This window comes from Oenanthe melanoleuca, chromosome 1A (genome assembly GCF_029582105.1).
Source record: "Oenanthe melanoleuca isolate GR-GAL-2019-014 chromosome 1A, OMel1.0, whole genome shotgun sequence".
NCBI lineage: Eukaryota > Metazoa > Chordata > Aves > Passeriformes > Muscicapidae > Oenanthe > Oenanthe melanoleuca.
Genome location: NC_079334.1, coordinates 14,806,309 through 14,834,245, shown reverse-complemented (window position 1 = coordinate 14,834,245; position 27,937 = coordinate 14,806,309). Strand labels below are relative to the sequence as shown.

The window sequence follows — 27,937 nt, the reverse complement described above, 5'->3', positions numbered from 1 at the left end:
ATAGGAAGCGGGGGATGGGAGGGGCTGTTATTATGAATATGTATTTGTTTGAATCCTTTGCTAATAAATAGACTTTGTGATCACCTGTGATTTTGCAATGTGTATTAGAGGATTACCTCACACTGCTGCCCAACACTGAATAAACATGCACTTTCTAACTTTAAATTGTTAGAGAGTCTTTTGTCCATCACAGTTGAGTATCGATATTAGACCAGTACTCATATTTTGGTAAATCAGGAGAGCTGCCTGCCTCCACTGGGATTTTGTGATAAAAATCATCCTTTCATCCTTTCCAGACTTCATGAGAGGCTTTCTCATGACCTCATTTGTGTACTAAATACACAATAAACTGTGGTGCCTGGGACATCACTGTCCCATTGCTGACAATCCATCTGTCTAAATGCACAGTAGTCAATAAAGAAAGATGTTTTCATCCTGTGTTACCTGCACTTTAACCCAGCAGCCCAGGACCAAGCTACTGTCTTTCAGTCTGAGAACACTTGAGCAAAGCTATGGAGCAAAAAGCTTGTCAGGAAGCCAAATTAAAATTCCTGGTTCATCATCTGCTCTCATTCTTAAATATAGTTGTAACCCATAAAACAGCTGCTCAGAAGTAAAAAATATTGACACAGGCCAGTTGCTAAGATGAATTTTTTTTTTTTTTTTTTTTTTAGTTTCCAAAATACTACAGAGTGCTAAAAAAAGGTTTTAGGCTTTTCTATGAATGCTTACTAACTATAAAATAAATGCATAAAAATACTTAGGTTATCAGTTTATGAAGAAGGCATTGATTTCCAAAGTTTATGAGCATCTCCCGCTTTAATTTAGCACAACTCTTGTCAGAGATCATAGAAGTCCTGGAAAACCAAACTAGATTTTATCAAAAAATCTGTAAAATTATAAACCTTGTAATTTTTTTGCAGCTATGATTTTTCTTTCTGTTAAGAATAGGTCCAACTCCTATAAAGAGCAGTCATTTTTGAAATCATTAAGTGAGAGGAGGGAGACTTATCCTATCAGCAAAGCTGCCATATGTTGATGGGCAAGAAAAGTGGATAAGCAACAGAAGAGCAGCATCAATGCTTAAGATTGATTAGTTGGCTTTTTTCTCAGGAACAGAGAAGATGAGGAGGAACATCAGACACCCTATCCCATGAAGAAAATGTGTCAGGTGAAATTTGTTGCACAACACTTCATTAATCAGGCCTAGACAAGATAACCTTTCTTACCCACACAATTCCTGAGGGTCTTAAATAATCACACTAATTTTTTTAAAAATTAGGTAGAATTCTGAAGGTCCTAAATTCTCCCCATGCAAGCATTGACCAAAATAAAAATTATATTTAGATAATTTAGTGGGTCTAATGAACAATAAAGGTAGTATTACAATGATATTTTCTTCTTTCAATACAATCCATAGAAGACATGCTTCAAATATCGTTTACAACCCAGGCTCTCCATAACAAAAACTCTTTTGCAATAATAGAAGGAATTTAGGTAAGTCCAGTAGTGAGTATTCTTACTGTACATAAATTTTTGTACAAAGAAATACTTAAGTCAGAATCTTTAAAAGATGGCAAGTGACAAAAAAGTAAAAGAAGATATATAAAAGTACCATTGATTGGAGAAGCGAAATAGGGGCTTTTACTGACATCAATTACAGTACGAAATCAAAAGGAAAACTGATATAATGGAGAAGTTGCAAATACAATCTAAGAGAATAAAAATTTCACCTCATTGGAAAAGGGATTAGTTAGGAAAATCACAAAAACAACACTTTTTTCTGAATATACTGGTATTTTTCAGTGCAATATTCTCAGTCAGCTTTTGGTGTTCTCAGCCTGTTGCTGTCAGAGGCACATTCATGGTGCACCTCTTGAAGCAAAGACCAAAAATTCAGAAAGGCAACCACTCACAGTAAAACAGATTCCTGAACTGCTAAGCCCCTGACTGACTGCTCTGCTGCCACAGCACCCAAATGGCAGATAGCCACTGCCCTGATCAGTCAGGCAATCCTAGTAGGAATGGACAGCCTTTGATCAGCATTCAGAGATCCAGCTGTATCAGTGTCTATTAGTACAGACCTTTCACACTTCAGAAAATAACCTGCTGCTTCCAAATAATGCACTGTGGGCTTTTTGTCATAGTCTTGAGGCACTGATGCAAAGTTTGGGATTAAAAAGGAGCCTGGTATATAACTGTAAACCATTTGAAGTGCTCAGGCCATAACCTAGTTCTTCTCATTTCCAAAGAAGGAAATTCATTCCCATTCTAGCTACAGATTAAACCTTTTACTTTATCGTAGTTGTGTATTTGGACTTACCTCTGACCCATAATTTCCTTCATCTCAGGAAGAAAACAAATACTCTCATTCCAGTACTCCGATTTTTAACTCGGACATAAAGTTCAGTGGGGCAAATCTTTTCACACAGTATTAATATGCTTGACCTAATTTCTTCCTCCTCCTCCTGGTGCCAACACACTGTCCAGTGCAGCTCCTGTGTAGTCATACCCACAGATCTGCAATATGGGCTTAGATCCAAGCCCAGGCAGGCTGTGTGTGTGTGACTTCCATGCCTGCTGCTCCTGCTAATGCCAACAGCAGATGAGCGAGCAGGTGGCATGCAGAAAGATACCGTGAGATTTCCAACGCAGATCAGGAGAGCAGAACTGCTCACAGTTATTATGATTAAAAACCTACGTTTGCACCTATTTCTCTTTTTGCATTCCTTCAAATCAAATAAAGTCACGTTTCATAATTAAATCAAACCCCATAACTGGTTGCTGCAGTTAGTCCCAATCCAATTTTCAGTCTCAGCTATAACTCACTCCTAGATTCTAGAATCAGTTGACTCCAATCCAGCAATTTCTCAAGCTCTGCCTTTACAGCTATAACTTGAAAATGAGCCTGTAGCACCCAAGAGCACTGCTCTCAAAACAACACTGCATCAATGCTCTGCTTTGTCCCTCTCTCCCCCTGTTCTGACAGACATTGACTGAATATAGATTTATGAGTCAGTGGAAGCAGGACAAGGCAGAGGCTCAAGGGACAGAGGCCTTCTGGCAGCACAATAGGAAGCCTCATTCAGTAAACTCCCAAAGGCAACTTAGGCATGAAAACTCAGTGAAAAAAAGATAACAAAAGCCCACAAAACAAAACAAAACAAAAAAAAAAAAAAAAAAAAAAAAATCAAAACTCCAAAAACATGAAAAAAATTCCTGCCCTCCAAACTGCTAAACAATAAAATCACACATCTCAAAGCCCTTCCTGCATTCTCATCCAATCACTTCAATCTCTAAATGATGTTTATTGTCTCCAGCTCCACCAGCTCAGATGGTCTCTGAAAATCTAGTTGTAACTTTGCTGCTCCACAGTCTATCACTGTCTGAACAGATTCTAGACTTGTTCTGATAATTCCATGGATAGTACCCAAGGAAAATCAGCTGGATGGAGGAATGGATGGATGGATGGATGGATGGATGGATGGATGGATGGATGGATGGATGGATGGATACACAAACACAAGCACACAAAGTGCCTGCAACTTCTCTGGTTGCTCAAGCAGAGCAGGCCACCTGCAGGTACTGCTCCAATCAGTGGTGCACAGCCCACAATTTGAAAATTGTTTGTCCCAGGTGTACCTGCCACACCTAATCACATTTATTTACATTGTTATCCAAGTATTCAGAGACTGGAATGTGTCAAACCCTGCTGGTTTTAAGTAAACAAATTACAGGGTAGCATAGCTTTTATAATCTACTTAAAACATATTACTTTTGTATCTCAAACAAGATCTCAATTTTAACTCCCTCTATAAATCATCCTATACACATAACATCTGCTACTCCAACAAAAGAGTACATTAAAAAGCTTTAATGATTAGAAAGAAAATAAGTTTTTCTAAGGGCCACCTGGAAAAACAAATGCAGGGCATAAGTCTTTCTGTGTACCAGGAATTATACTGTCAGTCTCACTTAACTGAACATATACATTCTGTACTATTCTTCCTGCTATGTTTGATGAAATAATAAACAGCCCCAAGGGTGCACAATATTTTCATATTTCAATGTGCAGTGAGAAGAATATCCTTTCAATGCTACATTTCCAGAAGGAAAACAGTCCTTTTTTCAACAAGTCATAATTACCACACAACACCAAATAAAGATGTCTTTATCAATGGATATTTTTTCATGTTTTTATTATTATTCCATTCCTACCAACAAGTGAGTTATGAAAAGAATCTTTACTCTGGAAGTCTAGTTGTGTAAGCAAACTGGTAACAGTACAGGTGGTCTAAAGTTAAAATTGGAGCTCTAAACTTCAGCTTACTTTTCAAGTGAAAGACAGTCTTGGCTATCCAATTCAAGAATATTACCTGCCTGAGCACTGACAGACAGAAGTGCAGAGGTGAGGAAAGGCCATGAAAGTGCAATATCCTGTACAGCTGAGCTTCCACTGGAACATGCAGGACATCACAAACCCACTGATTCAAATGAATTATCATGCAGCTTTCAGCAAACGGAATTTACCTTGAGGTTTGGGTTTGGTAAGCTTCCCACACGGCTTTGAGATTGTGACAGTCTTCTGGCAGTCAGCATTATGAAGGGCTCTCTTTAGGTTCCCAGTCCGAGTCTTCAAGGCCGTGTTCAAGTCACATTCTCCCCAGGCCTGGAACTGGTATTTGCACTCCGCTGCAGCAAGGAAAAAAAAAGGCAAAATTTAAAACACAATGACTGAGTGTGAAAACAAAAATGTTGTGAGTCTAAAGGGATATCGCAGGCAGTTGGTGCTTACAGACAAAAAGATGTGCAACCAAAGAAAAGAATCCTAAGAAAACTTTAAAGATTATTTGCAGTGATAATTGCACTCTCCCCCCGGCTCCCCCGTGCTTTAAAATTAATCCTCTTGCTTTTGCCTGGACATTGCATTTTTTGGCATATAAAGAAAAATGCATTCCGCTATATGAATATGAACAGCAAAAAAAACCCAAAAACACCAACAAAAAAAAAAAAAAAAAAAAAAAAACAAAAAAACAAATCAGCAGTTTGAAATGTCATTTACATTCTATAAGGTTGTTTCTCCATTTGTGTGATGCCAGAGGTTACCAAATAAAGCTTGAACAGAATGACAGAATGCATGTGCACCCATAAACCTCTCAAGTCTGAAACTGCAGCACTGATTTTGTTGGTAAGGTCACAATAATTTCAAAATAATCCAAGCTGTTTACTAGGAAAAAAAGGCAAGCTTGCAAGAGTAATCAAATTTGAGTTTTGGACACACATCTTGTCCAGGACAGATCTGATATATCTTCCCAAACCAGTACGTACGAACCTTCTGATCTGAATAATAAAAATGAAATATACTGGTCTTCGCTCACTGCTGTCATTGCATACATGGGCAGTCAGCCCACCACGCTCCACATCACACATTGTAAAGCCTGTGATAGCCATCGCAGAGATTCACAGCTGTAAACTTGCACTACTGCCCTCAGCAGGAACAAACACCACAGAGGGCAGATATCAGCACGCAGGAAGGCAGCATTTATAACCAGTAAGTTATAGGGATTCTGTGTAGAGGAGCTCTATGGAAGCTGTCTTCTGACACCCTGAATGTTCTAGCTCTGATGAACCTGAAATACAGGTCTAATGCCTTCACCAAGACATCTGCAGAACTAAGCAGAAAACACAGGCTTCCTGCTTTATATTCAAAATAAAAACCAAAGTAAATCCCTCAAGAGAGTGATGCTGACCTCCAAATTGCTTCTTCCAGTTGCAGGGAATCTTACACTTCTGGGTCTTGGTGGTTTGTTTGCACTCAGCTCCAGTGCGAGTGCCCTCGCGAGTCCCCAGGCCGCAATCACCACTGGTGGGCACGCAGACACTCCACTGCCATTCCCCACAGTCAGACTTCTTTGCCTTTTTCTCTGGATGAAGACAAGGAATCAAGCCAGAGAAGTGGTTAATACCCAGAGCCTACAGGGAAGTTGCCTTAACCAAACTTAACCAAAATCACAGCACCTGGAAGGGTGAGTGAGGAAGACATTTGTAACACGATTTCCTTAAAAGCAAAAGGTCTGACATCCTCTCCACAATTCTGCAGAGATAGGTCAGTCCTTTTAAGTCCAAAGCAGGATGATCATTCAAATTCAGCCCCACTGCCATGTTTACTATTCCATTTGGATATTCTCAAGTGAATTCTCATCCTCAGAAATCTAAAAACCCACAAGGATCACTGACCAAAACATGCAGGAGGGCTCTCAGTCAGAAAGGACACTCCTCTATGTCCAGTAGCTGGTGGCATGCAAATATCATCACTTCCAGCTGAAGCCCTATACACTAGGCAATGAGAAATGTATGCGCTGGCATTGTGTATCAGAGGATTTGAGCACCTCCAGAAAGCAACCGTGGGATGCAAACTTTTGATCTGCTATACCATATCACATTTTATATCAGAATATGAATAAAACTTCAAAGGCAAAGGAGGTACATGGAAAAAGTATACTCGAAGTGCTGTTAATTCAGGTGGGTTTGTTGCTCAGGGAAAAAAGTATGGATCATGATTTTATTTAGATCCTAAATATGAGAAAAGACAGCAATGTTATCAAACCAAAGGATTCAAAAAATAATTACTTAGGCCCCTAAAACATCACAAGTAACTATAAATATACTTATATCAAATTATTTTTCTTCTAGGTCTTGCATGTTTATGTTAGCATTTCCCCATATTTCCACAAAGCCAAAATGCTTAAAAAGCTGTTTTTTTTGTTTTTTTTTACTGGGAACACTAATTCTGATAGACTCATAGTTCATATTATCTGGTGTATAAGTTGCCTGAAAATAATAAGACTTCAGGAAAACCACCCAAAAATACTTTCCTTAAAAAATATCAAAACTGAGTTTGACAGATATGAATTTTCCACCCCGGGCCGGTTTCTCCTATAATGAGGTCTAAGTTCATCACTGACAGAAAACAAGTACTGCAGCATGTTAGCACAATTCTTTGTCAGAGGATTTCCACATCACACAGCATCAGTGTAACACTGTCATATATAACACTGAACAAGTGACATAACTGCTCTTTCATCACTCCTGTTTGGTTCTCCCTAAGTCAAGCATGAAACTATTCACAGAGCAGATTTTAAGCTGCTTTGCAATACCCACTATGTGATAAACCAAGGGGTTTACCCCAGTCTCTGGGGCAGCCAAGCTACCTCTTGACACGGAAACCCCTTTTTGTTTCCCTGTTTAACACAGAACAACATGACAGCCAAAAATCCTACCCTGACATCAAAAGGTTAACAAGTGACCTGATTTCATAACAAAACCAGAAGTATTTGACATTCTCACATATATGCAGTCTATCTTGGGGGTTAACTCTGAATTAGACTGGACCTTACCTGGTTTCTCTTTCTTGCCAGCCTCAGTGGTACTCACAGCTGCCAGAAGGAAAACGAGTGCCAGGAAGGCAGCTTTGAACATTCGACATTGCAGTTGTTGCTGCTGCATTCTGCAGATCAATGACAGAGAGGGAAAAAAGTGATTAGTGAGACTGTAAAAAGTGGGACTTCAACTAAAGCATTTTTGGGAAGCTCTGCTTCAGGACCACAAGACACAAGCAGGTCAAACATAATTAGCTATTGCCAGAATGGGCAATTATCTCCACTCTGGAGAGAATTCAGAGATTTTTTTAAACTATTTTCCAGCCTGTGTACCAAATCTATATCACTGATGCTATTGGAGGAGTTTTGGTATGGGAAGCTCTGTAACTATTGCTTGTCTTCTAGAAATCTGCTGGAGAATCAAGGATCCTGACAGGTTTGGAACACCCCTCTTCTTTTCTGACCTCTGGCTCTGTAAAAATAAGCAAAACATACACTTCATTTTTCAGTTTACTAGTTCATATGAAGTGGGGAATACTCTACTGTCCACCTTGCAAGGGTTGAAGTTCTTATTAGGCTTAATTGACATCTGAAAATAGCTTCTTTCACAAAAACTTATATTGGTGGTATGTGATGCATTACCTTAATTGTCATTGGCATGTTGCTACATACTTCTTCCTTCCCCTCAAATTAGTGTCTCTTCATAATATAAATTAATTGTTTGAATTAATATAATCGTTTGAAATACAAAGTAGGCACAAAGATAGGACTTGTACACACTCCTAGAGGCTATCCACATCATGCTAATTAACCCAAAATCTGGATTTGGGAAGTAAATATTCAAATACTAAAAGGTATTAAATACATTTGCTTAGGATTGAAGCATCAGTCACCAAAAGGCATTCTGAGTTTTCGCTTTCCCATTTCTATGATTTGCATTGTCTGATTTTGGCACTGTTTATTGGAACACAGGGTGTTTAATACATTGTTAAAAATAAGCAACCTCCCCCTTTCCTAGAGACATCTCTTTGGTAGGCAGCCAGGTACCAAGACAGTGGACTAGAGATTGCTTGGATAAAGGAGAGTTAGTCCAATTTTTTGTTCTGTTTTCTTTTTCCTCAAACCAGGACCCATGACATTCATGTTACACCAGCCTTCAGAGGAAGTGTAAGAGTGCCACTAAGATGGTCTTTAAAACTCAGCTAGACTGATTTTACAGAGTTTAATGGCAGCCTGATCTCATTTGCTGAGCACAGCAACTGTGGAGGAGAAATATTTCTCAACATGGACAAAGAACAAAATGTATTTGAAATTTAATTTGGCACTCCTCAGTATTCTCTGCTGGCAATCTCTTCCTCAAATGCAACATAATTATAACTGACATAGAAAGCAGGAGAGGAATCCCAAACATGGAGACTTTTAAGTATCTGGCTTTAATATCATTCTAGAACTCAGATGAGATATCTTAATAGGTGTATTTATTTGAAGACTGCAAGAGGCCTGGCATTCAAATGTCTGAAAGAGCTGTCATTAGCCCCAGTTTCATTTACTTCAAAAGAAAGTATCATGTCCCATGAAGAAGAAAGGACAACCATTGTTTCCAGCAAATTCAAAGGAGCCCAGAGTAGAGCATATGAGTTGCCAGAGAGCTTGGGTTCATTTTCCCTTTGTTCTGCTACATGTTTCCACTCAGAACCTCTCATGCTTCACAGAAAAATAATGAAATAAATAAAATAGATAGATAAATGAATAAATACATTAAATAAGCAATTAAAAATAAAACATGCAACCTGCCTTTTAGCTTAGCTTACAACAAATTAATTTTCCATAATCAAATGAGCATCTCTTTTTATGAAGAAAGGCTGAGAGAATTGCATTTGTGCAGCCTGAAAAAAAGAAGGCTTGGGGTGACCTAATTGCAGCCTTCCAGTACCTGAAGGGAGCTCCCAAGAAAGATGAAGAGAGACCTTTACAAGAGTGTGTAGTGACAGAACAAAGAAGAATTAATTCAAATTGAGAGTAGGGTTAGATAAGATATTAACAAAAAATTCTTTACTGTGACCATGGTGAGGCACTGGAACAGGTTACTCAAGGAAGCTGTGGAAGCCTCATCCCCCAAAGTGTTCAAGGCTAAGTTGGATGGAGTGCTGAGCAACTGGTCTAGTAAAAAGGTGTCCCTGCCCATTGTAGGGGGTTGGAATTAAATGGTCCTCAAGGTCTCTTCCAATACAAACCATTCTATGATTCAAACACAGTTGTCATACTTTAAAAAACAAAACAAAACAAAACAAAACAAAAAAAACACTCTATCTCCACACTCAGTCCCTTGTTCCTTTCCTTTGGGGAAGCTTCCCCACCAGTAACACTGCACACCCCCAAACACTGCCTTATCACTATAATTTGGCTTCTCATTTCATATCTTCCAGTCAGTTTTTCAGAATCCTATGTTGAAGGACAGAGTTAATTGATTTCATGGAAGCACACACAGCAGGATGTTACAGTTGTTTCTGTTGTTGCATCGCTTGGGCCGGGGGTGGGGGGGGCGGTGTGCCGGGTCGGAGACAGACACGATACTCGACACTCGTTGTTCACTGTAACAAGACTTAAGCCACTTTATTCTTTGTGAGCACGCTTAAATAGGGTGCTTGAGCTTTCCCGGGCTCACACAGGTGGTTGGTCACTATTTCAGTCACATATCTCTTCAACCAGCAATACATCAGCACCCAGGCTCCAATAGATGAGCTGGTATTTTCACCCAGGTAACTGCCTGCCTTACAGGATAGCTGAGTTTCAAATTGCAGCCCCTAGAAGAGCTGCATCTACACTGCCACAGCAGGAGATCCAACCACTTTCATATCTCAAGTCACTGAGAGGTGTCAGAAGCTGAAGCAAAGGCAGCACAAGTGGTTTTACTCTACAGGATGCCACCAAATACAAGAGATGGTCACAGTTTTGGGGCTGCCTCCTACAATCCTCACTGCCCACCCCAGGGACCTGGGATGCGGTCACACATACCCCCAGAGGCTCCCCAGTCACTGGGAGTCACGGATAACTGTTACTAGGGAAGCTGCCTCATAATAATTTGAAAGGGACTCAAATTTAAATCTGACTAACATTCTTTTCAGTAAAACAGACGGGGAAAATAGTTAGGTTTGGGAATCTGAAACATTCCAGAAGCCCTATGAACAAAACCCCACAGAGCCTTAATACAGTATGTTTTCCTAAGACTCAAGGCTCCCCTACAGCTCAAACACTTGCCAAATGTCTAATGCAAACACTGAACCTGCAGAGATATAGATATTTCATCTCTCTGCAGAGACCCAGGCTGCTTTCTGAAGTGCTTTTCTTATACCTACAAGTGAAAAGCCATGATGTGCAAATACAGACCTTGCCTCATACCACACCAACACTTCAAATATGATGTAACCAGTACGATCACGGAAAACCATTTTACTGTTTTGCACACGATAAACAGCAAAGGTGGGTGCTCTCACAAAATTACAAACAGCCCATATGTAGTACTCACAAAATAGTAGGTATTTTTTTCAAAAGGCCAGAAAATGCCATCCACCAGCAAATATGAGTCAAATCATCTGTTTTTCTTGGGATTATTTTAGTTGGCAGTAAAAGATAGATTAAGATAAAAACTCACCAGACCAGACGTTTCTGTGAACAATATATTCTACTGAAAATAACTGTGTCTTTTTAGGTTTACTTTTTCAAAATTCAAAAGGCAACAGTCTGCCTTTTTTTTAGATTATTTGATAACGTTTTCTGTTGAGCCTTTGATTTAAAGAACAACCAGAACTGCTAATAAAAAATGTTACACTGCATCCAAAGTGGACTCCTCCTGGATATTTTGATTTTTGTAATGAGCCTTCTGGGTACACCAACTGCAACAGGTAAATCATGCCATGAGAGCAAAGCATCTCTAAAATCCTGCATGACTCTCCTTAAACAAAGCAACGTGGTAGTATTTAAACAAATGGCAGGGGTTTTTACAATCACAGAAAGACAAAGATAAAAGTCGAAAAAAGAAAAGAGATTTTTAATGTTTGGGCTGCTACAGGAAACTTCAGAAGAGAGGAAAGGTAAAGAGAAAGAAAGAGTTTAGAACAGTTTAAATGGGAAGTTGGAACAACATGAGGAAAAGAGAGTGAATATTCACATAAAGGGCAAAGCAGGAAAGAGAGAAGAAATTGAGTGGTTAATGATAGTTAAACACTAAACCTGAGTGTTGAAAAAAGCATGAAGTGCATAATGAAGGGAGAATTGAAGACCAGTTGAAATACACCATAGCAAGTGGCTTCTTGCAGCAAAAATAAGGCATAGGAATTACTTCAGTGTTACAGTTGATTTCACAGTTAATTTGTGCTTGAGAGTAAAAAATAAATGGAAAACTAAAAGTGGCAGGCAGTCAGAGAATTAATGACTTCATCAACCATCCATCCATGGTTTCAATTACGTGTTGAGCCTCAGAAAGAGAATCAGGCAGAAATCACTCCATGGCTGCAGTTTAAGGGATCTTTTGTGCAGAGCTTGAGCCTCCCACTCTAAATCCCACAATACACCCAACCCAATCCATTTTACAATCCCACTCAAGTGGGCAGCCCAAGGCAGCACAGGCATTTCAATGCTGTTCTTCCTAGACCTCTGGATCTCTGTAAGTGCAAGTTAAGCTTGCCAGAGTGACTCTATCTGCACTCACACAATTAACTGACACACAGGTACTCCTGAATCTGAACAAGTCTTTCCCAAACACAAGCTTTCAGACAATTTCGGCTGAAGCTCTATTGGTGATCAAATGTTTATTTTTCCTGGCCTGAATGAAGCTGGCATATGCAACACATCCCAGGATCACATATGCCTTTTACAGGTGGCTTTTTTTGCTGTTAATAATTTTATGCACAAGCTCTTCCTTTCTGTTGGGGGTTGAGTGTTTTTCTATTTGTGTCAATTTAAAGAATTTTTCCCATTATCATCCCAATGGAGCTGGCTGGGTTACACCCAGGACCTTTGATGACTCTAGACAAAAGGAGTAGGTTGGAGTGTCTTCTGGAGGGGCTACTCATGTTTCTGGAGGACACTCGTGTTTCCAGGGAGCTCGGAGGAGGACCCCCCCGTCTGGAGCCACACGGCCGAAGGCAGGAGAGCCAGACCCTCTGCCATCACCTGCCCTGCACCTGCCCCACTACAGCCTCCTGCCTCTGCGGACACAGCTAATCACCCGGACACAAACGATGAGCGAGGAACTGCCCGCTCCATCCCATTCCCACCCGGGACCAGCGTGGCCGCTGCTGTCCCCTCTCCCGCCTCTGCTCCCTCCTGCTCTCTGCAGCTGTCGGGCTTTGCTCCGTCTGAAGCACCGGGAGCAAGTGCAGGGAGAGCGTGCCTGCAGCTAAAGAAAGGACTGGAACTAAGTTATCTGTTCTGTTTTGTTGGTAATTTTAACAACTGCTGTTGTTTCTGCTTGTACGGTTATATATATTAGTAAAAGAGCTGTTATTCCTACCCCCTTATCTCTGCCTCAGAGTCCTTGATCCAAACAATTACAATACTTGGGGGGAGTGGAATTAAGGTCTCTATTTCAAAGGAAAACTTCTGCCTTTATCGCCAGACACCTGTCCTTCAAACCAGGACACCTTCATCTATTCTTTCCAAAGCAACTGTCAAGGTTCTAGTTACAGAAGTAAGTATTTCATTATTAGTCCTTATGAGTACAATCTACCACTCTGAATGATCAGGTCTTCTAACATTATTATAACAACCTGCCCATATCCTCCAGCTGTTCCAGCATAATGTGCCAAACACCAGCTGTGTTGGTGATACTCTTAAGCTGCATGTAAACCAATACAGAATTGCCATTGCTAATGATGGGCCACAGGCTTTGTAGTTTTTTTACCAGGGCTCTGCACTGAGACTTGTTAAGGTTTGCCCTTTCTGAGCATTCCTTGGCCTGTCCATAGCTTTGTCATATTTGCTTTAGCTGCAACAGCATTTTTTCTAATCGACCAACCAGTTGTGGCTGATTTGATTTACTTTTCTTTACCATTGAAAACACAGCAACACAGGTTTTATGACTCTATTATGATAATATCTTATAAAGAAATGCAGGGCTATTATGTTAGCAGAGGCCTTGAGAGAAGTGGAGACACAGTGCAGAGGAGTATAGACATGGAAGATATGGTGCACCAGCTTGACACAAACACTTGCTATAAACAACTGTCCCACAGTCAGATAAAGAAGCTCAGACATGGACCTGGACGAAGCTGGATACAGGAGTAAGAAAGAGAAATAGTTTCCAATATATATAGAAGGTGTCTCTAGGAAGTTTGTGTGTAACAAGATTGCAGACCAATGAAGAGAGAGAAAGGCATGAAAGCATGCTAGCAAACAAAAAACCAAAACAGAAACAAAAAAACCAACAAAACCCAAAAAAACCCAATCCCAGGCTGATTCTAGAGCAAGGAAAATGAAACCAGCAACATGAACATTCTTCTGAACAAGGACCTCAGATGATGACAGGTCACCAAAACCATCTCCACCATCCACACGATGCAATCACCAACCTGAGGGATAAGAAGAGCTGGGGAAGGGTCAGCATAACACGAGGAAAAGCATTTGAATCCAAGTTTATGTATAACAGTTTTAACTGTGGTGGTGGTGACGTTGTTAACATTATTGTAACACCTGCATAGATATAATATTTTTCTGCAATAATTATATGCACACTAATAACAATCCTTGGATTAGACCATTAAGATTTAAATTATACTAAAAATAAATCTTTAGCCTAACATAACTATATAAAAAAAATGTATAGTTCCTCTTTTGCAGTAGACAATATTTTGAGCTATGACTCCCAGCTTCACACACTATTATTTTCATCCCATGACCATGAATAAAAACACATCCCAGAGGCAGACTTAAGAAGTTCCTTCAATCCATTATTTTTCTTCAAAACACTGCTCATTTTGAGTCCTCTTTAAACTCCCTGTTCAAGTTGGAACTAACTTTTGCATTAATCCTTCTTTTTTCCTGCTTAAATGAACAATTTCTCTCAAGTCCCACAACAAATACTTTAATAAATTACAATTTGATTAGTACCAGATTAGTCACATCTACAAAATCAGTTTTTAAATTAGCTAGTTTGGGACATCAGTATCCTTTCAGTAAACACATGCTGTGTTTAATGAAACTTAATATTTAACTCCACTCCTTAAATTATTCTCTTATTCAAAATGTGCCCTACTTTACAGTCCGTCGAGGGCAGATGAATATGTCTGCTGATACCTGGTTCTGCCTCTTTCCCTCTTCTTAAATGTAAAATTTTTTTTGCTAAACTCCAGTTGTACAACACCTGGAAATAAAATTTGGTCCATGGTTTAATGGTCTTAATCAATCTGAAATGTCACGTGCCATTTTTACAGTAGTTAGAGATGGAAACACAAGCTTTCTCTGCAAAAGAAATTAAAAGCAGTTGGCTCTTGCGAGTTTTACTTCAGAAACACTTAAAGAATCCTTTGTTTCTCCAGGTCTTTATCTCATTCACCCCCGGTGCTTGGCCCTATGTCGTACCTAATCTTCCATTCAGATCTGAGGCAAATGCTAACATGCTTCTGGAGCCACACCTTTATGAGCCATAATCTTCCAGCTCTAACATGTTCCCTCTTCCTTTGCACACATGCACATTTCCTTTGCTGTCTTTATTTCCTCTACTGGGAAATAAAATCTAAAAGCTAGATTTTCTCTTCATTTTCCTTGCAAGATGTAAGCCAGCTTAGTTTTTGGTGAGTCTCAGCAATCATTTCTTTATAGGATGATCACTACCATTTTTTTTTTTTTTTTAATTTCTGTGAGCTAATAATAGCCCTTCAGTGGCTTGATCCCCTCTTAGATAAGGAATTCCTCTCTACAGCTTTTTTCCCACTCTTTTTCTTGAGGAAATAATTTTCAATTTTTTTACTATTTTAATACAAATAAATCTGAATCTGTCCTTCATTAAAAATCTTGCACCAGTCCTACACACGTCACCAGTTTGCCTAATTTCACGGAAGTCAACTTTTAAAATTTAAAACTTAGATCTATGCTCATGCTCCTATGCAACATAAAGTAGATCAGCTTGCTAACACTAGATAAAAATGGTTATTTTTAGGGATAAACTTTAAGATGAAATGTAAGGTCATACTGAATTTAATTCCAAAGTACTTCAACTTTTTATACTCCTGTGGTAGGCAGTGAAGAAATCACATCAACAAATGCTTAGCCCCTAATACTGTTAGCATCATTTACCTTCTAAGTTAAGTTTTGGAAGATAAACCTTTCTGTAACGAAATATATCTTTCTATTTCACCCATGCGTAATAACACAATGGCCTCTAACTAAAGTTATCCACATCTAACTTTGGGATGACACAAAGCTAGTAGATGCTTTTCCATACTCCTCCAAGATAAGATTCACATGACTCAAAACTGTCTTGTGCATCACAGAATCATAGAATACATGAGTTGGAAAAGACTCATCAGAATGATCAGTTCCACCTTCTGGCCCTGCACAGCACACCCCAGGAACGACACCATGTGCCTGAGAGCATTGTACAAACACAGGCTTGGTGCTGGCACCACTTCCCTGGGAAGCCTGTTCAATGCCTATCCTTCCAGGGGAAAAACTTCTTCCTGATTACCCAACCTAAACCTCTTCCAAACAACTTCAGGCTGTGTTGTCGAATGTCTGATCATGAGAGTGAAGAGAAGTGGTACCTCCCCCTCTACTTCCCCTCATTGAAGACCACAATGAGGTCTCCCCTCAGTTTCTTCTCTGGGCTGAACAAAACGAGTATACCAATAGCTTTTATTTATTAATTTATATATTTATCTAGTGCATATTGTTCATTTCTAGCTGTATTTTCTTTGCTGTGGTTTCTCTATTTTCTGAACCTTCAAGTTCTTTTAAACAGTCATGACTGCCTTTACAGAGTGTGTGGTGGCTAACTCCATAATTTTAATTTTCAAGTACTACACCTCTTTCCAGCTTCTCCAATTAATTTCCCAGGCCTGTTAGGATGGATGAAAGCTTGACAAGAAAGTCTCATAGATATGTATGCATAGCAGGAAGTTCTTTGAATGTAGAATCTGAAGAAGGAATAGAAATTAAAGGAAGTTTAATATAGAAGAGAATTGCTGAGCCAGTCATACTGGATAACTAAGTAGGCAAAGGGTATGTTAGTCAGAAGGCGTTTTTATGGCTCAGAGCAAAGGATAAACCCACCTCAAACAGAAGATGTTTTTACCAAGCAAAAAGATTCCACAGGCAAACAAGACTGCCGATGTTGCAAGTAGAAAAAAGGTCTCAGAATTTTCCACTGCAAGAAAACTGAAAAACAACTTCTAGCTTAAACTGTAACATACTTTTTGTAATTGAAGAATAATAACATGAATATGGTAATGTTAGTAGTTATGAGAGGCTATAGATAATAGTAAAGGTATTGATTGATTGTTATGTATTAAGATGCTCAGCAAAGTATATAATACATTGTAACCAGAACTATAGCCGGCTTCAGACAAGCCTACAGCTGTGGATGACAGCTGTAGGCAAGAATCTTTCACCCATTAATTGCTGAATCATCTGGATACAATAAACAGCATTTTAGAGCCATTACAGCCACCCACACCTGATATTTCTCTCTATTCTCACCCAAATGTGCTTCGGGTTCCAACTTCTCCTTAACTGCTTTCCATCCTGACTACTGTGGTTTACAATGCAAAATCTTCATTCACTTTACTTTTCCTATCCTGAGTATGAAAAGTAGACATAAACATCACATACATTTCTCTGTATCCTTTCTCAAGGGTAAAGCTCACCAAAACCTTCTCAGAAAACAGAATCTTGAGTCTCCATTATTTTATCACACATTCATGCACCAAAGAAATTCTGTGTTCATTTAAAACTATTACTATAGCCTTAGTGGTCTAAGCCCAAGACCGAGCCAAGATTTAAAGAAAGAAGGAATGTTTAATTATAACTGTTCAGCCAAATGGTCTCTCTCTGGCTGAAAAACCACATCTTAATCTCATTTATAACAATAGTGATCTTTCAAAATGATTTTGTTAAAGAGAACCTACTAGGATAGTGTTGAAACACCATGTTTTCTTCTTTGGGCAAATTAATTAATGAAATTATATTTTATGCTTGGGTGGGTAGGGGAGAGTGGGTTGGTTGGTGTATCAAAAACTCCCCCATATTAATTCAGAGACCGGCAGCCAAAAGAAAAACCTGTGTGCACATTTTGCATACTTCTGTGACTTTTCTGAGAGAGCTTGGTTTCCTCTTGGCCCATAGTAATGAAATTTTGGCAGCTCCATCATTAACACCAAACACTGGATGCCAGTACTCTGGGCCTGTGCGCTAACAAGACAGTTCAAAGCCATGTAGAAAACTGAAAATAAGTTCCCTGCATTTTATGCCTGGAGCAGAGGCAGCATCCTAACAAGAGCCTTCGGGTCCCCATTTCGAAACATACAACCCAATGCAGCTGACTGGCCGTCCTGCCTGGCAAAATGATAAGAAAATCAGGGAGTTTCAACCAGCAGCCACTTTTCAGCTTTTCTTTTTTCCTTCCTCTGCCTTGCTTCCATTTGAGGGTAGAGAGAGGGGCCACCACACATGGAAGCACCTCCAGCAATGCTCTTCCTCTATGGAGAAGGAGAAAAGCTGGCAAGCAGCAACTGGCAGGGAAGAGGCAATCGCTTCAAGGTGAGCCAGTGCTGGAAGGATTGGGTAAGCAGCAATTTATTGTGCACTATGGTGGCTAATTTGAAAAACATAAAATTGAGTGTAACTATCTGTTTGTGGCTACAGATTAGCCAGGAGAAGTGAGAAAGCCCTAGAAGGCAGAAATTATATTTGGCAAACTTTCTGTATTTTTTTAAACTAGCATTTATACAAGCTACAGCACAGGGTACCATAAGAAAAAGCAAGAATTAAACAGTTAGCTAAAAAGGAAAAAAATCATAGCATGATCCTTCTGATAAGTCCAAGTCAAACACTTACTTTCAAAAATTGCAGTGTGCATGTCAGGGACAACCTTTTTCAACATGTTCATTCTATGTTATTCTATGTTCTCTTTTCAACATGGACATTATTAAGGACCAGAAAAACGAGCAATGAGGTCAGTAAACAATGCCAATGCCATAAAAAGAAGTCGGGAACCAAGAGTTACATGCCTGAAGTAAATTATAAACATAAAAGAAAAAACAAAAACCCACAACAAAACCAAACCAAAAAAAATCCACCAAACCAAGGACCTATTAACACATCTCATCTAGTTTTGTTTAAGTAAGTAAACTAATTAATTCCATTGTGGATAACAGTTCCCCTATTCTTTGATATTTGCTTAGCTGAGACTAAGGCAAATATACAAGCTGTGGATATTTTATATTTCTAGTTCTCCAGACACAAATGAATAGTTCAAGTTAATAACAGATACCCCTAGGTACATGAATTCTGCCTTTAAATGCTGAGCATTATTTAGACTGGTGCAAGACTCAAGAAAATGGAAAACAAATAGAGATGGAACATTTCTTTCATTTTCCCAAAATGTTTCATGGGAGAAAAATCGGATTTTACAGGATACCAAGTCTTTGAAAGCATTCTTATGAATTAAAAGAAATTTATGCATGTTTTTGTAAGCTTACTACTATACAACTGCATCCCCTTCCATAAAAAAAAATAATTTTACACAAGCTATACAGAGGATCCTACTGCTTCTCACCGGCAGACTCTACAGATACTTCTGCAACACAATATCCAAACTAGAAATTTGAACCTCTGTTTGAACTTCTCATTAGCCAGCTTGCTCTGTCTCGCTCTTGCTCGCTCTCTCTCTCATCTATATGCAATTCCTTTATTGCAAGTTTTAGGCAAAATTTTGCCAAACCACATCCTTATAATCTTTTATCTGATCAAAGAAGAATGAATCAGTTATAAAAGGTGTCATATTCAGGGGTCAGAATTTAACATTCATGCAATACGGTTGTGAAAAAGACATAATGGTAGCAAATAGTTCCTTCCTTAAAGTGTAGTAATTGGAAACATAGTGCTAAACAAACACAACAGGCAGCACTGATGGTTAAAAGGCCAAAGAATTAAAAATCTGGAAATGGTCAAAATTTTCAAGGGGATTAAAAATGCTATGCTTCTCTCTTTCCAGACCTCCAATATGAAATTTTTAAAAAGTGATTTTATATTTCAGAAAGCCTAGGGAATACATCTAATACTTCTAAACAGTAATAACTGAGAAGGAGAAAATACCGAACTAACAACCTAGCAACAAAAGAAAACCCCATTCAGTATCATAAACTGATGTTAAGAAACCAGCTATATCTACAAGGGATGAAAAAGCATGCTGTGCTATCAAAAAAAAACATTACATTTCTTTAATGTAAAAGGGGTGGTTGCTATTTTTTCTGTGGGTCCCCAGTGAGTGTACAGAGATAATTTTCTTAGCCCTGGACTTCAAAAGTTGTCTTAGAAATGAGATTTTTGAAATTAACATTGCTGTTGAAATCAGTTTCCTCTCATTCCCCAAGCTCTTATTTTGTTGTTCTCCACAACACACACATTTTCTTTCTCTCTTTCACTCTTTGTGGGTCTGAGCAAGTGTGGGCTCTGAACTGATAACTAATACAGCTCCGCAACGGCATCTTCAATTGACCTTCTCCAGCTGAGAGGCTGGAAAAACAAAACAAAACCCAAACCAACTCCTATTTCAGTTAATTCAACTATATTTCCAGATCTTAACTGAAAAAAGACATTTTAAGCCACTTGTTGCTGCAATTTTCCCCCTCCTTGCTCTTCCCACAACAATCACAGCTGCTGTCTCAGTATCAAAAAAATCACAATCGACTTCTTTATTTTCATTTCTCCAGGGCTAAAGAATAGACACTCCTTTATCTCTCTATTCCCTTTCAACTCTGTCCCTCCCCCGGAATCCGAAGAATATAATTACTTGATGACAGCAGAGGGAAAACAGGCACTTAATAGTTACTCTTTCTGCCTCTTTTCACACCCCAAACTACCTGTGGTTTTGCTTTACCTAAGGATCTTCTGGTTGCCTGAGATTGTTAAAACACAAAGAATTTTTGCATGGTTTTTCAAAGTCTCTGATAAGTGACCAGATCCCAACTACTCCACTACCATGACACTACAAGACCAGAAAAAGGCAAATGAATACCATTCCAGAGAACCTTCTGATATAAAGAATATTTCTGACACCTCCTTGGCTACCTAATGTGTTTTCATCTACCAGAGATTAATTTGGGTACCTTCTGAAAAGTGTTAGAGTTAGTGTTAGGTGCAGGGCAGGAGTGGCATATTCCCATCCACTTGCTGAATAGAATGCAGAAGTCTCTCACTGTCTCTGTCTATCAAAGAGAAAGTTTTCTTTACTCATAAATTCATTTATTGAAACAGAGCAAGCTTATGAATCCCCAATTTCCTGTCAATTGCAGTTGCAAAAATGCCCTATGGGTATCACAGTCAGGAGGTAAAAAAAAGGAGCAATCAAGGAGCAACTTTTTGTTACTAGGTCCAGAGCCAAAGATTATTACTAATACTGTGAGGACATAAGCTGTGTGCAGATATATTTTGATGTCACCACAGTCCCAGAGGTCACACCACAATTGTGAATGAATCATTTGAGAGCTGTTTAAGCTGTGACATGATTTGCGTAATGAATAGCTGTGCTGTACAAGCCAAACAGATGCCTCCACTGTATTTTCATTTTACCCCTCTGCTCCAATGAAGACATTTTCAACTCAATGGCAGTGGGCAAATCACAGCATCTGTCACTATCTTCATTTCTACATCTATGGAACAGTGATAATAGCACTTGCCTCCCTTAAAAGAGCACTGAGAAACCCATAATAACAAATGATTATGTGAAGAGGGAATAACTTTATTAGCCAGCATCAGCTGCAGCTTGCTCTACTTTCCTGCATCTCCTGCCTGGTTCCAGGTTTTGAGCAGGGTAGCCAGACTCCCCCAAGCAGAGGAGAGCAGCAAGAACACTTAAACTCCCAGTGGCTCAGCATGTTGCTAAAGGAAAGCTGCCAGACTCAGCAGAACCCCCTTATCTTTGATAAATACCTTTCCTCAAAAGTAAACAAATTTTGGCAAGTGTTTAAGTTTTGATTTGCCTGAGATAGTTGCACAATTTTTACTGTTTTGTGTTTTGCTTTTTAACTTCAAATCAGGCTCTGGGAAATAGTCCATACTTATAAAGAAAATAACCCATTTTATTTCTTTTATTCATTATGACTCTGTCTCCTTTGCTGTTTTTCCTTCCAGATGACATTCCAATATATGCAGTACAGTCAGAAAACTATCTAACCTGAAAGCACAGAGCCTCTCACCAATGCCCTCTATTAACCTTTCCAAGGGACTCCATCTATACTTTATTTTTTCAGAGAAATTGTCTCTTTGCTTCAAGTGACAAACATCAGGGCATTGGGACATCTACGCAAAAGTTAATTAGGAAAAAAAATAAATAAACTGAAACAAAAGCTATGTAAAATGAAATCCATGTTTCAGCCTCGTTGTGACACAGCTAGAATGCGTTTTTAAAATCTTCCCTTTCAAAAACAGTGAGAAAAGAGCAGCAGTGTGGCATGTTATATCATCTTTGCCAGTCAGCAAATAGCATCTCCAAGGCATGTATGCCCTCCAGTGTGACACCAGTCCTGTTCTGCAACTGATTCATAGAAACACAGAATATTTTAGGTTGGAAAAGACCTTCAAGATCCTTAAGTTCAACCATCAACCTAGACTGCCAAGACCACCAGTAACCCATGGGTCTCAGTGTCAGATCTTCACATTACAGGGACAGTATCTCAACCACTTCCCTGGGCAGCCTGTTCCATAGCTTGACAGCCCCTTCAGTGAAGAAATATTTCATAATATTCAATCTAAACCTCTCCTGGTGCAACTTGAGGCCATTTCTGCTCATCCTATCACCTGTTACTTGGGAAAAGAGAGTGACCCTGATCTCGCCACAACATCCTGTCAGGTACTTCATAGCCCTTCCCACTTAGCTGGAACTTTAGGAACTGCCTTACCTCTTCCAGTGCAATTTTAGCAACTAAGTTGGACCCTCCCTTGAATTCGTAAAAGAACATTCATCATATAATTTAATAGTAGCAAAAATGTGCTGCGATGCACTGCCATTTCCTTTTCAGTTATTGGAGACAGGCCAATGCTCACCATCAATGCTAGAAAAGAACAACCTTTTGACAGCTGCAGTGAAGCAGCTTTAGGCTGTTCTGCTGGTGTCAGCACCACAAGGTATTGCCTCCATCCACTGGAGATCTATTGTGCTCTGGAAACAAGCAAACCAGTGGAAGAAAAGAAAGTCCAAAAAGTACAATCAACATCACTTGGCAGAACAGAAATTGAGGTTTATATATATAAATAAAATTGTTTGTAATTATCTAAAAAATGTGTGTGACAGAGAGCACTTTTTTCAGAGAAAATAGTCTTTCGCCTTAACAAGGAAAACATCCTAGATAGAAAATCCGACTTTCAAATATGCCCAGGAAGATAGAGTTATCCCTGTCCAGTCTCTTACCATATTGGAATAAGTTTCATTTTCCTATACAAGGTAAAAAATGTCAAATGATAGCATAGTTATATCATTTCAGATGACAGAGGATGAAGTTGCATGCAACCTGAGGCGAGACTTCAGTGCAGCCTTTTTGGCTTTTGAACAGTTGAGCTTTTTTGTTACTTCCAAAATGGAAATGTTTTCGTGGGAAGTCAATACAGAGTTGCATACTTGCAGCATAATTTTGGTAGCTATAGAGTAAGGCTGCAGGCTGTATTACTGTATTACTATTGAAAGGACACTGTGCCTCAGCTACATTCCAGCAAAGCAACAGGTCAAAACACATTCAATTCTTTAAAAGCCTGTTTTCATCTACCCAAGCAGGGTGGGAATGTGTCTTCATGGCTGATTAGTCTCCTCTGTTATCATCCTTATCTGTTGGAAAATTGTGGAAAAATTAAGAATGAAAAAATCTTGTCATCTGACATCCCTGCTCTAAACTGAGGGTTACCATTTCACTCTGTCCTTTCAATTACCCTTCCAAGTCTCACCTTCTCCAGTCACAGATAATGCTCCTTTCCTATTTGCTCCTTTGTCCTTGTACACACATTTTTAAAGAGAATGTCCTTATCAGTTCTTCTGCAATTTATGGCTGCTTCAGGTTGCAAAGTTCTCTCTAGAGAACTAATAAAGACTAATAAAACAACTATTTTTAAACAAATAAAATAAAAAGTTCTATCTCTAAACTGGAAGGTAGCATTCATCAAACCACTGGAAGGTGTGGGCTCCTAAGGGAAATTACATTCTTCCAAAACCAGACACTTATTCTATTGCATCTATGTCTCTGACACTAAGAATAATTTCTAGCATTGGGAGAACATAAAACAACGCCACAAGGGGAAAATATTGGAGGAGTTATTTATGCTAATAAGTAAGTATTTAACCGATTCTTTGATGGGAAGATCATACGCAACAATAATGAAAAAACTGAAATTTCATTGAGCAATGCTAATGCAAAATTTGCAATGAAAAGGTGAAATTCTTCTTAAAATCTAGGCAGGCAAATAAATTTCACAAACATTTCACAATGTTCCCATTGTCTTCATTTTGCATCTGCCACAGATGTCAGCATTCAATGTGCAAGTAGGAGCCAGAAAATCTCAGGGAAACAACTGCAGACTTTGGCAGCTAACAGGGGGAAGGACCAGATCCACTGTTACCATGACAGTCCAAACAGGAGAACTAGATACTCAAAAAAGAAAGAGAAAAGTATTAAATAGTGACATTTAAGACCACTATCCTTGGTAGAAAGAGTTAATAGCAAGCTGAGAACAACAAAATAATCCAAGAACTACTTTTCAGTTTACTCAATATTCACATAAATAAAAATACAACAGGTCATGTGTGGAAAGCTTTCTCCAGAGTTGTCTTTCCAAACCTTAATGGCTAAAGAGATATTTTAGTCCTTTTTTTTTTTTTTTTTTTTTTGGAATGGTGTCCAGATTTTGCACAGACTTGTGTGATACAAGTCATACTAATTATACAGTGTAGCATCACAGTATTACAGAATCAACCAGGAGATATCAGAAAGATAAGATTGCATTTAGGAAGGAAGAAGTTGGCATTTTTAACCTCCAAAGGAAGGCTATAGCCTGGAGGATGTTGAAATATTGCTGGAAGGAAGGTTTCATTCAAATTGAATTCTTATTAACATATAAATATGGTAATTTTTAAAATTTGCATCTATGCCACTTATCCAAATGCAGTAATAACTAAAAGTAAAAAAAGGAAAAATATGCAATCTGAGAACAGCACAGATTTCTTGATGATCTACTGATTGATTTTTTTTCCCAGACAATATAATTTTCCACATCTTTCCAAACCAGACTGGTTTTCAGCAACCAGGGTCTTGATGAAGCTCTTTGAGCCTTTGGCACTTTGAACAACCAGTTAGTCACACAAACGTAGTGCTAATTTGCCAGCAGAAAGTAAAAGAAAGAGAAAAATCATTTACAGTTATGCTTATTTAAAAACAAAATTTTAAATCTTGGGATATCTCTATTCTGTAATTGATAGTTTATGTTTTGATTACTGTTTCCTACTCCTCAAAACAGCCCTAGCTATAGCTCAAAGATTTTTTTCAGGCAGAACCTCAATCACTCACAGGACTTGTTTTATACTACAGATATTTCTAAGGGCCTCCAAGGCATTTTCCTGGAAGGTGAGACTATTATGCCCCAGGGAATATTGAAGTATTTTATACCATGTGTTTAGCTTGCACAGGAGAAATGGGAAACTACCTCTATAAAGTGCCTCATAGGACAACATTTATGGCATTCAGATATGCCAGTTTTGGACTGAAGAGAAAAATCTTTCCCAGTACAACAGAGAGGTAATGTGAATCAGGACTCCCTCATTAAAAATCATATTCAAAAGACTGCTAGAAAAGGGCAAGATAGTACGATATAAAGCAGCCTCTCCTCTTTCTTATATGAACAGCAGTTATTCCATAAATTTTTAAACTTAACCTGCAGTCATGTGTAGCTACACCATGTAACTGCATTTCTCAGTGAATAAAATACTGCTAAGTGTTATTCAACAGAATTTTCTTGAGAATGCATCTCCCAGCAGAGTTCCAAAACAGTCCTGTTTATCATGAGTGAAAGAAACTGCTTGTAAGCACTTCAACAATCATAAAGGCAAGATTTTTAGAAAAAAGTTTCCAATTTTTCTATTCTCTGCATGATGCATGCAGGGATACTTAAGAGATTCAAGTGATAAAACTCCATAGCCAAATCCATGTTTTTCTGACCATGTTCCTGAAGTTGAAACCCAGGTGATCTCTAGAGCCTGCTTTTTCCCTTCCTCATGCAAACTGCCACTTCTCCTCCCAGTCTTCTGCACTGCTAATACGTGCAGAAATTCAGTACTGTATTTCCCCATATGAAGAACTTGGCAAGGAAAAACAGTGTGCTCTTGGCAGAAGTTTATCCTGGGATTATGCCAATAAACAATCATTTTCTGGTTGCCACAAGCATCCCATTATTTTGGTTTAGCCATTCAGTCCACTCCAGTTCAGCTCTGTTAGTGCTTCCTTAAACCCTTATTATCAAGGGCTTAGGCCTCAGTCATTTGAATTCATGCTCAGCCAGGACTTGGTATTCAGAGACCCAGTCCAAATGTCCTTAAAAATATATATATATAATTAAAACCCTTACTTGGCCACAGAGCAGAGACAATGAAATTTTGGTGGCTGCAAGATACATTTGCACTCTTAATGACTTGAGAAAAGCTGGATATTGAGACTTGTTTTATAAACACTTGGAGGCTTTAGCTCTCACTGAAATGCCATGGCAGTCTTTTTGCCTTCACCCTTTTTTGCATCTATAGCCTGTTGTTACTACACAATTCAATATCTTTTTCTCATCCATTTTTAACACCTGTTATTTGGGCTAGATTTGGTGGGGACAGACAGGAAAAGCACTCAAAAGCACCTTGAAGGTCTCACTGGGGTAGCTACAGACTGGGGATAGCACCTGAGATAGCTCCTTCTCCTGGGACACAACTTGGCTGCTTCACTGGTTTGGCGCCTGCTGAGAAAGTAGCTTGAGACACTTACCCTTATAGCATAGGATTTACAGCTCTGACCCAGGAATCCCTGTCCTCCTAGAAAGCAGCAGGCAGTCTTTATCACTCAGGGCACCACACACACACAGAATTTGTGAGAGGACTGGCTCCAGACTTTGAATTTTAGGTCATCTTCATTTCTGCACAGATCAATTAAGAAAAACAGTTTGCCTGGAGATTAGTTGTGACTCCCAGACTGTAGGGTTTGTCACTGAAAAACTCACTACTACTTCCCTCACGTAATCCACTGTCCTAAACCCCTTAAATTTTAACTTGTTCTTGATTTTCTATTCTTTACAACAATGATGTATAAAACATCAATCACAGTGTTTTACTGGTCCCAGGCTAGATGTCTCTGTGTGGTGTGTGTCCAGGACAGAAGTAACAACATGAATCCCTCAGACAAAGAAGGGTGTTTCCTGTCTGCTCTTCTCCAGCAAGATCTTTCTGTACAAGTTGGATCCTCCAAGATACAATATTTAAATGCAAGAAGGTGCATCACCCATGGTTCAAATTCGTAAGGCATTGCACTGTGTTCCTTCCAATATATCCTCCCTCATTATCATACCATCCTTACTGCACTAGAGCTAAGCACCAGTGAAACAAATCCTCACCCCCTCCATCCTCTCCTCTCCTTTGCTCTCTGCAATTATAATCAAATATGCAAACCACAGAAAATGGATTCTGTGTCCTGCATCCTAATAAGCATAGCTAGTCCCCTAGAACAAAGTGACTTGCAAGATGTGGAATTCACTGATGACTTATTTTGGAGTTAGGAACAGGGGAAAAATACAAAGTGTGATAAAAACACATACACATTTTGGACATCTAGAGTGAAATCCTTCTCCATTTGGTGCTTCAAGACTCTCTGCAGGTTAAAGAACTGTCTACCTGGCAGGACAGGAAAAGAACACAAGGTTTCTCAAAGACGTGCTTTACTCAAGACAGAATCCCTTGTGAAATTTTTTTGTTTCTATTCCCACAAACTTAATTGAAACTCTTTACTGAAACTGCTGACTGAGGAATTTGGAAACTAGCATAGCAAAAGCAGCTTTACAGGGACTATACTATTACTATTGTGAGCTGCCATAGTGGTAATAAAGATGAGTTAGTGTGTGACTGAAAGATCAATTTTACAGGCTCCTCTCTGGGCCCAGGGACCCTTGTCGAAGCAAAGAGCTCCCAAAGGCTCTGGATTCTTCAGTTAGGTCAGAATTACACATAGGAATCCTGTGACAACAGGAGTGTCATCCACCTCAAATGAAATCAGTGTCATATAAACCTCTGAAATTGAAGCTGTCTAGAAATGCACCAGACCTTGTAAACTTTCCAC

The 27,937-nt window shown here is 39.0% G+C and overlaps 1 protein-coding gene across 1 annotated transcript in view; it reads right to left on the bottom strand.

Annotated features, from left to right (window-relative positions):
• The window catches only part of PTN (pleiotrophin), a 78,548-nt gene that overhangs the window by 16,683 nt on the left and 33,928 nt on the right, over positions 1-27,937 (bottom strand). The window contains exons 2-4 of the mRNA XM_056481836.1: positions 7,398-7,507; positions 5,751-5,924; positions 4,531-4,692 (exon numbers count right to left, since the gene is read on the bottom strand). Coding sequence (XP_056337811.1) covers positions 4,531-4,692; positions 5,751-5,924; positions 7,398-7,506 — 445 coding nt within the window. The 5' untranslated portion in view covers position 7,507. The remainder of the gene's footprint in view (positions 1-4,530; positions 4,693-5,750; positions 5,925-7,397; positions 7,508-27,937) is intronic.